At 34.7% G+C, this 11,128-nt stretch overlaps 1 protein-coding gene across 1 annotated transcript; it reads right to left on the reverse strand.

The window, feature by feature from the left end:
• Positions 1 to 3,153: 3,153 nt before the first annotated feature.
• Positions 3,154 to 3,603, reverse strand: LOC130853788 (calmodulin-1-like). Its single transcript, XM_057736118.1, has one exon. It carries the CDS (start codon positions 3,601 to 3,603, stop codon positions 3,154 to 3,156), a length of 450 nt encoding a protein of 149 aa, XP_057592101.1.
• Between the last annotated feature and the right edge of the window lie 7,525 nt (positions 3,604 to 11,128).

The raw sequence follows: 11,128 nt of genomic DNA on the forward strand, positions 1-11,128 counted from the left end.
TTCACTGGGATGCACAGATGTAAAATATGTGAAAGAAGCAAAATCAACATCACTTCTGTAGAAACAGTCTTTGCCATAGAACCTCTGACACTAGAATTTCATCAGCCACAGAAGCTATCTATGGGAACTAACAGTTCTTCCATCTGGATGGTTATAAAGTAGCAGATTCATTTTTTTACACATTAATCTCCTCTGTTTTTCCCTCCAGGAGGTAGGAACTTGGGCACATCTTTGTTTTAAAGTGTGCTATGAAAATTAAATAATTCTTTGGCACCACCTGGAATAATAATGACCAATATTTATTAAGTGCTTACAATGTACCATTTTAAGTTCTTTTAGTTGTTATTACACTTAATCTTCTAATAAATCTATTAGGTAGTTACTATTATCATCCCACTTCACAGATGAGGAAACTCATTCCCTGAGAAGACTTTCTTTCTTTAAGTCACAGAGCTACTAAATGGTGGTGCTAATATTAAGACCTGGGTAATATTTGTCCTGAACCCATATTGTTAATTATCCTTTGTGCAATGTTCTTTTCACTCTAGGAGAGAAAGTGTGCTAGTCTAAAGCAACAGCTTACGGGATAGAAGTTTAGAAGGTTGAAAAAGTTAAGCAGGTAAGAGGTAGAAAAAAGATATTGTTCTCAATCATCGTTAGTTACTCAGCATAGTTGAATGGCTTCCGTATGCTCATATGTCTCTTATACAATTTTGACTTTAAAAGACACTATAAACATATGTAACTGTACTGAGCATCTTTATTTTGGTAATATGTTCCTGTTTGTACTCACTGATCATATGAAGTGTTAAAATATTACTGTAATTCTCCACAACACTTACTTACTTGAAAAATCCTTTTATTATAATATTGTGGTTTTCAAAAAGAAAAATATGCTACAGACCTAAAAGATTAAAAATACATGAGGGTGAGTCAAAAATTATCCAGTTATATTAAAACTTCTGTTGGCCGCACTGTCGTATCAGCACTTTCCATTCAAGGCTACAGTCTCCCCAGTCACTGCTGTGCAGGTGTGAACATTATATCAGTTCATTTGTAACTGCAGTGAGAGCAAGAATGAATGCCCCACTTGTGATTTGCATGAAAGAAGAGCAGCATGCAGTGATTCATTTTTTGTGGTCTGAGGGTGTATCTGGTGCCACTATTTATCAAAGACTTTGTGCTCAGTATGGATAAAGTGTTTTGTCACAAAGGAGTGTGTATGAATGGATAGAGAAGTTCAAGGAAAGTCACACTAGGGTTAGCAGCCTTAGAGGATGAAGATTCACTTCTGATGAAGAAGTGAAGACAGTGGTGCATTCATGGCTCACAGCTCAAACTAAGACATTTTTTAGTAAGGGAATATGAAAGCTTATTGACAGATGGACAAAGTGGATTGAAAAGCAAGGAGATTATGTTGAAAAATGATGTATTTGTCTTTTCTTAAAGTTAATTAAGATAAATTTTACAGCCTGAGTGCAGATAATTTTTGACTTACCCACATATTGACAGTTATCATTACTGTCATTTCAGTAGTTTTAAAAATTGTGACTACATTCAGATAAATATCACCTTGCTTCTTTATTCTTTGGTGTCTTTTAAACAGGAAGTAAACTGTGACATGAAAAAAATAAAAATAGAGACCTTGGACTTGCTATAAATGACAAACAAATTAAAGAGCAAGGTGAAGATTAAATTCTAGCCTCATTTCTTCTTTATCATCTACTCTCTATGGAGCCTTTCAAATCTTCTGCCAATGTGGGCTGTCTCCATGTCCAGTACTGTTCTTGATTCTTGCATTGGGATCTCTTACAATACTGCAGTGATACTCCAGTTCATTGAGCAGATTGCCAGGTTGTTCAGTGAAATGGCATTGGCACCTGGAAGGTACTTGTTTATGTGGCTCCCACTTCTGTCCAACTTCTGGGTTTGTCTGATAAAATAAGACTGGATTCAGCAGTGCAGCTACTCACTTACCTTTGTGATGTATGTGTTCCATTTAATTGATTGAAAGCAGACAGTGAAAAGAATTAGGAAAAAGTTAAAAATCAGCAGAAGGAAACTGGGATCATTGTTCTGTATGACATCTTTGAGTTTCTCAATCAGAGGAAGAGGTCTTCTAGTTCTCAACGTAGCAAATACAAGTGGAAAAAATAATCGAGAATCTAGTGTAATAGCGATAGCATTCAAGTAGAGGGAATACTAAAAAATTATTCATTGAATTACGAACAGAGTTCCTCAGTAACTAACACTATGTTGATTCAGTAATTTGATGTCTCTAACATTTCTTTGGGTGATATAATTTTATAGGCATGGAAGGAATCTCAGCAGTGAATATAAACATCCAAAACAGAATAGGGAAAATGTCAGTAAAAGAGTTGGGAGGTTTTCAGGATTCTATGTTTAAGTGCCAGACAGAATTAATTTAGTATATCCCCAGTGATCTAGTGATAGAATAAAATATTCCAGGGGAAAATATTTATTTATTCATATGAATATATGCTATATAGATATAAATCCATAGTTCTAGAGTTATATACTCTTTTTTCGGGGGGGGTAACTTGTAATTTTTTTTATTGAAAAACAAATAGACAACTTGGAATGGATCAGAGGCAAATTGTGTCATAAGCAGATTTTCTTTAAGTGGCTAAAACAAAGTTTAAAAAACAAGTAAACAATAAAAGAAAATGTTTCTGGTACAGGACCAGCAGTACAAAAAAAGTGTACAAATACCTGCATAAAGCACCCGTTTTGCAATAGTGCATACATATTGTTGACTGTCCATAGTCCACGTAGAGTTATAACTCCACACTTCAACAAAAACATGCTGACATTTCCTAAAGAAAACTACTTAAAAAAAAAAGGCATAACCCAGATGCTCCCTCATTTGACCAACTCCATCTAAGTTTACATGTGTAGAAGGGCTTAGATATATTCAGAGCAAGCCACATGCAACATGTTACTTGATCAATTTTCTAAAATAAGGTTTCAGGACAATGACAGTAAGATAAGGGAAGAAAACATGGAGGAATGAAGTCTTAATTACTATACATGCATATTTTTTTTGGACAGTAGGGGGAAACCTTTTACAGATAAGTTACAAAGAAAAGGCAAATAATTTGTACAAGAAACAACACATTCTGTACAATGTCTTCACTTTGCTGTCATCATCTGTACAAATTCTTGATAGTTTACTTGACCATCACCATCAGTATCTGCTTCCCTGATCATTTCATCAACCTCTTCATCTGTTAACTTCTCTCCAAGGTTTGTCATCACATGGCAGAGCCCTGCTGCACTAATATAGCCACTACCATCCTTATCAAACACAGGGAATGCTTCTCTAATTTCTTCTTCACTGTCTATGTCTTTCATTTTTCTTGCCATCACTGTCAGAAATTCAGGGAAGTCAATTGTGCCATTACCATCAGCATCTACTTCATTAATCATGTCCCGTAACTCTGCTTCTGTGGGATTCTGCCCAAGAGACCTCATTACAGTTCCCAATTCCTTAGTTGTCATAGTTCCATCACCATCCTTGTCAAATAGTGAAAAAGCTTCTTTGAATTCTGCAACCTTCTCTTCAGTCAGCTGGTCAGCCATGCTGCAAACGATACTGGTCTCCGGGATGGGACTACAGAACCACTCAGCTCATTCGCTCCACTGGGACTAATTCTCCTCCTCGGCCTCCAGTGCCTCATAAACACCTCCCTCCGCCAGATCCCTCCACCGCAAACCAGATAACGGAACATCACAAACGAGTCCCAGCCAACCCCCACCCCTCCAACTCCTCTCGAGACCCCTTTATCTACAGTTTTGTGGTTGACGATACAAGAGATCCATAGTTCTGAGTTATATACTCTTATTCATAAAATATATAAGCATATATTTATATTTCTAGACCTAAGGAATTCTAAAATTTTAAATTTTATTTTTGACAATGTATTCATATAGTTCAATATATTCAACAGTTATAAAAAAATGGAAGAATGATTTCCCATCATCCTGTCCCCCAGATACCACATCCTGTCCTCAGATATTACTGATTGCTTATGTATGCTTGCAGAGCTATTCTGTACATATGCTAGAAAGTAAATATATAAACGTAAATATTTTCCCTTTTTAGACAATGGTATTTTACTGCATGCAACAGTCTGTATCTTTGGAGGGTTTTTTAAGCTTATGAATGTATTTTTATTTATATTTATTTCATCAAACTCCTTTATTCATCTTTTTTATGACTGTGGGTGAATATTAATAAAACCAATTTTTCATTCAGCTTCTGCCAATGTGGCCATGAGGGAATGTGGATCTAAAGTAGTGAAATCTTACAATTCTCTAAAATAAGCCAGCAGTGAAAATTTTTAGGCTAACTCTCCCACTTTTTAAATGCAGGTACTAATTTAAATTTTTTTTTTAGAAAACTAAGCAAGTTATATAAATTACATCTGCAATTAAATCTGACAAGTGGGTCGGTCACTATGTACTTAAAAAAATCTTTGCACTGTTAAATTTGAACAGTCAGTGGGTGAAGAAGCATATGTGTAATATCCACTGTTTATAAATGTGGACACAATACCCTATTGATCTTCTTTCATAAATATATTTTAAAATTTGTGATCTTATCACTGAACCTAAATATTTTATTTTGAAATTAAACAAGTTACCAAATTGGGCCAGCAAGAAGGAAAGCAGACTATTGCCTCTTTCCATAAGATGATACTTTAGCAGCATATGTAATAAAAGTTGTTTTTTCCTTTGTTTCCAATTAATTTTAATTGTTAGCTTTATTTTTGAAAGTTACACACCTGCATACTTTTTTTTTTTTTAAAGCTATTTTCTTTCCTACCCTACAGATACTCAGTTCTTATTCTTAGGAAGCAATCACTTTCAGTTCCTTTGCTATTTTTTCCTGGTATTTGCCTTCATTTCTCACAAAAAGCTTATACCACTATTTCTTGATTGTTTAAATTTTAGATACTACCTATTGACTTCCTGTTTTGAATAATTATAATTTAGCTAGACACACACTTCCTTCTTCCTCATTTTCCCAATTTCTCAATCATAATTTTTGGTAAGTTCACAGTTTGATATTTACCATACCACCACTGAACTCTGTGGTATACTATGATTGTGTGTCCTTTCTTACTTTGCTTTTTGTTTTCTTAGGAGATTATTATCATTTTTTCTTTCAGTTTTTTACTGCTATGTATCTATTACTAATTTCTCTACCTCTCAAAGCAGTCAAACGTTTGGTCATCTATGACTTTCTTCCTCTTTCTCTCCTGTCTTTTTTCTCTCTCTTCCTCTGTCTTAGACATCCTCTCCAGAGCCTTCACTTCTGCTCCTGATGAACTGTTTGTTCCCTGGCTTATTGTGAGCTGTCTCATCATGGGCACTTGATGTCTGTATTGCTTGAAGTCTATACTGCTTCGTGAAGTATCAGCTTTTGCAGGCCTTTGTCACAGACAAGGGAGATTTCAGTTGTTCTGATAACATGGAAAGTGTCAGAGTAGAGAAATAAATCACCATGGGTGTGGTGATTGGTTAGAAGACAGATACGGAGAAGAAATTGTGGGAATTTGAGGATTTAGGTCAAGATGACCAAAAGGAGGATAACAAAATACCTCAAATAACTTCACTCATCCTCTTTTGTCTTTATGTCTAGAACAATCTGGACTACTTTCCCCTCTCTGCACAACGTCCCTTATTTTGTTTTCTTATTTTAAATCTTCACATTTTTTGACATGGTTTTTAAAAATAGAAACACTTTATTTCTCTGAATGAAAGGAATGAGACTGCATTGGTATCAACAGATAACTTCTTTAAAGGCAATTTTATATATTCTCTAACATAGGCAAATCAAAATAATGTTATTTTAAGCCAATTTCCCTTGCATATTTTGGCTAAAATACAGAAGAATATTTTCTGGTAAACTACCAGTGTAATGTTCTTGTTAGAAAGGGATTTGGCAATGGATGAAGGGAAACATCTCTTACCTATGCAATATAATACTTTAAAAAGAGAATAATAATATAAAAAGATACTTGCTATTGAAAAATGGGATATATTTGTATGTTATAAAATAGAAATAGAGTATCAGTTTCCCCTTGTTCAAAAATGTCTTTTAAGGAAAATTTCCATAAAGGCATAAACATAAACAATTCTAAAAGTTAAATCTAAAATTGTGTACATTACTTTCATTATGATACATCTAAGAGTACTTATAGGTAATATATAGATGAGTTATCACTAATATACAAGGCAAAGCATCTGAATAAGATTATACAACTAATAGCAGGTAAAAATTATGTTGAAATATTTGTATGAGAGCATCAGATTTTGGAAACTTTTAAAAAAATGTTTACCACAATTTATCAGAAACTTATTCATAGGAAATTGAAGGTCATTTGGGTCATTCCATTTCTGAAGCCAATTTATTTCATTTAGCTGCTGACTATATCAATCTGATCAGGTGGACAAGAACCTCTACTCCATCAGCAGCAATCCCAGTTAAACTGTATTGACTTGCTTTTAAAGACACCATGGAAATAGCACAGGATGCTACCATTTTAGGCTAGAGTTGAGACTTGAACTGTCTTGGCAATTGGCCAAACACTGATCAGTTCAATAAAATACCCCAATTAATATATGTGCATTAAATATTTATTCTAGACAATAAGTTAGTAGAGCTGATATCAACTTTTTGGCACAATGTTGACTAAGTCACTACTTTACTCTCTATATAAAAATTTATAGGGCAAAACAGTAGTGATTGATGCAATATAGTAAGGAAGTGAATTGTTCCAAAACAGGTTTTAGACAAATATCTGAAGGTTAATAGTTGAACATTTCTATTGACTATCTCATGTAAGTTTTTTACACAGTTTTCTGCCATTGGAGACAGAACATAGATGCCAAAATAAACGTTTCTTCATAACTGAGTGTTGCGATTATGACAGTCATTGGAATACCATGTCTAAAATTTTGCAAACAGAAGTTGATGTTGTGAAATTGTTGTCCATTACTTACCAAGGGACACAACAGATCTCAAATAATTGTTTTCTTAAATTTAGCTGATGTACTTATTACTTTAATAATTGTGTATTTCTAAGGTATTTGAGAAAAAGAATAGTGTGCTCATGTAATCTTCATTTTTAAAAGCACATACACAGAACATACTGAGAGCAAGTATTGCCAATATTATGAGGAATAATTCTAGAAGGTAGTAATTATTATACTATTTTTTGTAACTTTTATGCTTTTAAATTTCCACTAGGAAAAAAAACTGCTTTTTTAAAAAAGAAAAATTCCCTTATTTTGGGCATAAAAGCAGAGTGAAACAAAGTATTTGCAGTAATACGTCCATGAGGAAGACATGATATGAACCAAATGCAGAAACTCTTTTCCTTATCTTCTTCTTCTTCTTCTTCTTCTTTTTTTTACCTCCTTTTGCTTTATTCTTTGTATTTATTCAATCATTGACTTAAAAGTATTTGTTGAGCATCTGCTCTGTTCCAAACACTGTCCTAGGTTCTGGGATTTTAATGGTGATAAACCAAAAACATGGGTACCTCTTCTTATGCTGACCAGTAAAAATAGTATTTGGACTAGTGGACAGATATTACTCAATTATGACACATATTCCAAAATAAATGTAGAATGACAGCTGTGATCCTATCTGAGGAAACAGGGAATGCTGTGAGCAAGGGGATAAACCACACTATAGCCCATAGGAGAAAGCAGGGTTCTAGTTAGAGTAGGAGGTAAGAATTACTTAGCAGATATTCTAGGCTTCTTTTTTTGGACCAAAGAGCTCCTAGGAGCTGTCAGCTTTTGCACTTAATGGGTTTTGGTTTGAAAGTATCATCAGGAAATGAGATGATCTTTTCTGATTAGTGAGCCTAAGCTTCAACATTATAGCTTCTGAGTTCTCCACATCACCTCTTTCAATCAGTTTTGGAACCCAGAGCTTTATTCTCTCTGGGTCTGTGAAAATCCCTCATATATGCTATGATGGTGTCATTTTACTAACTCTCATCCCTTGTCTTAACACATGCTCAGCATATATTTTTTTTAATTCTAGAATATAAAGTCTAGAAAATTAACTCTGAACAGCTGTATTTTTTCTCTGCTGGATATATATTTGTTTTTATCTTTTTCTGAACTAAGATCTTTTATTATGTTCTGTGTGCAGACAACAACACATACTAATTTATAGGGATGTAGAAGTTCAAAAATAGGGGAGAAGGGTTAGAGGCAGTTGAGAAAGGCAGATATTATTGTCTTTATTTAGTAGGGATGAAACAAGGTAAGTGAGAAGTTAACTGAGTTTATAAAGATTACATGATAAATTAGTGACAGAGATGGTATTCAAAACTAGGCTTTTTGACTCCAAATCCTATGCTAAATAGAAATATAAACAATAATTCTATAGTGTATCTAAATCAATATTTAGAATTACATAAATATTGTATTTTAGGTTTACATAGATTTATTCAAGAATGTATTTATTTCAATCTGTCTCTGAGGTTACATTTTGACCAGATTTTTCCATGTTCTTTTTCTGTTACATTAAACTTACTTCATCTTATTATAAATTTTTAAGTTTTTGGCCTAAAATTTTATAGATATGTATATAGATATTTGACTCATACGCAGGATGAGTAAAGTGTCTGAAATAACATTAAGCTACCACTGATGCTAGACATTCCCAAATAGTTGGATTATATTTAGACCAGAAGATGGCATAAGAGCTATAGCGATGGAAAATTACACACAACAGACCACGGACTTCTTAAAGGATTGCTATAACACAATGTATGTATGTTACATAATTCTCTCTTTTATTTTTTCTGATAAAAGGAAGCATTCTTTACCCTGTGAAAATTTCCCCTTCCTATTAAATTGCTTAATGACTATAGAAAAATATAACACACATACACAAAAATTAAAACCACTGAAATCTCATTATCCAGAAACAGTTCTCACCAACACATTGCACATGTGGAGGGCCAATGTGCATGATTAGAGGGATAGGTTTAATGCCTTAAGGGTACAAGTTCTATGCCTTTAGGGCCAGGTGTCCCAGGGTGAACCAGATTGTTTGCCTAGAAAGGCAAGATCCACATCTAGAAGACTTAAATCAATCCTGAAAGTATAGATGTCATACACTGAGTGCATGTATAGTCAGATTCCATGCTTGGAGATTGGCATTCCATATATGGAGTTCCCATTTCCATGTCAAGGAGAACAGATTCCATTCTCGGTGAAGATATTCCACATATAGAGTGACATATTCCATAGTTGTAGGGCTAGGTTCCATGGCTGAGATTGAGATTCCACACATGGGGTGCCAGGTTCCAGGCCCAGGAGACCAGGCTCCATGTTTTAGAGTGACATGCAGGGGGCTAGTCTGAGGGACTTGGGGCTGATCAAGGAAAAAGATGACCACAAGAGGCAATAACACACAACAAGCTTTATTGTGCAGTGTTTGGAAGGGGTTGTGTAAGAAGGGAAGTTCCTCACAGCAGAAGTCCATTCAGCGTCTTATGGTAAGTGGGCTAGTCCCAGAAGGGGAAGAGGGCAAGAGAACTTCTGAGGTAGAGGGAGACAGAAGTGGGAGCCTGTGTGTCTAGGTGATGTTACTCAGCAGCATGGCAGGAATCTCTGGGTGAGAGAGCTCAGCAACAGTTTGGAGTCTTATAACCACAAGGCTCTATCTTTCCAATGGCCAGGAGATACTGAGTATCAATATTTCACAAGGTATGCAAAGCAGGAAGGCTCTAAATGGCTAAAATTTGGCTTGTTTGGGCTATTTTAAAAATAATTGGATATGTACAAATTTCAGTGTGATGTTAGTGGGGTTTTGAGCTAACAGTTTTCAGTCTGCAGTGAGGAAATAAACAACTAAAGGGTCCATACACAAAGGCCATCTTTGTCTTATGTACACAGCACAACATCTATAACTAAAATACAGAAAGTACTTCTGTATTGCCAGTTTCCACATTCTTAAGACCATTTTCTATGTTTGAAGAGTGAGATTCTGGACATGGAATGCCAGTTTCCTTGATTGTAAGGCCAGAATCCGTATCTAGTAGAGCCTACTAAGACTGAACTGCTTGGTATCATATATGGCGTGCCAGGTTCCACACTTTTAAGGTCATGTTTCATGTTTAGAGATTGAGTTTCTACACATAATGTGCCATATTTCATGTACGTAGGATCTCCTAACATGGATGGAATTTGAGACTGCACACTGCAAGTGCCAGGTTCCATGCTTGTAGGGTTCCATAGTTGGAGACTGAGATGCCCATGTATAGAATGTCATGTTCCATGCTTGGAGGGGCACAGGTTTATTAATTAACTAATTATTTTTTCTTGAAGTATAATTGACCTACAACACTGTGTTAGTTCCATGTGCATGACATAATGATTCTATATTTCTATACATTACAAAAAGATCACCAAAGTCTAGTTACACTCTGTTACAAAGTTATTACATTATTGTTGACAATACTGCCTATGTTGTACATTTCACCACCGTGATTCATTTATTTTGTAACTGGAAGTTTGTACATCCTAATGTCCCTCACTTCTTTTTTCCCCAACCCCATTTCCCTCTGTTTCCCTCTGTTTGTTCTCTGTATCTATAACTCTGTCTCTACTTTGTTATACTTGTTCATTTGTTTTGTTTTTTTAGATTCCACACATAGTGAAATCACAGTATTTGTCTTTCTCTGTCTGACTTATTTCACTTAGCATAGTACACTCTAGGTTCATGCATGTTGTCACAAAAAGCAGGATTTCATTTTATTTACTGCTGAGTAATACCCAATTATATGTATAATGTAATATTACATATTATAGGTATATATAAAATGTTGGGTGGTATGGACATTTTAACAATGCTAATTCTTCTATCCATGAGCACTGTATATCTTTCCCTCTTTGTGTGTTGTCTTCAATTTCTTTCATCAGTGTCTAATAGTTTTCCAAGTATGTCTTTTACCTCAGTTAGATTTATTCCTAGGTATTTTATTCTTTTGATGGAATCATAAATGGGATTGTTTTCTTCATTTCTCTTTCTGATAGTTTGTTATTAGTGTATAGAAATACAACAGATTTC

The sequence above is a fragment of the Hippopotamus amphibius genome, chromosome 5 (assembly GCF_030028045.1).
Source record: "Hippopotamus amphibius kiboko isolate mHipAmp2 chromosome 5, mHipAmp2.hap2, whole genome shotgun sequence".
NCBI lineage: Eukaryota > Metazoa > Chordata > Mammalia > Artiodactyla > Hippopotamidae > Hippopotamus > Hippopotamus amphibius.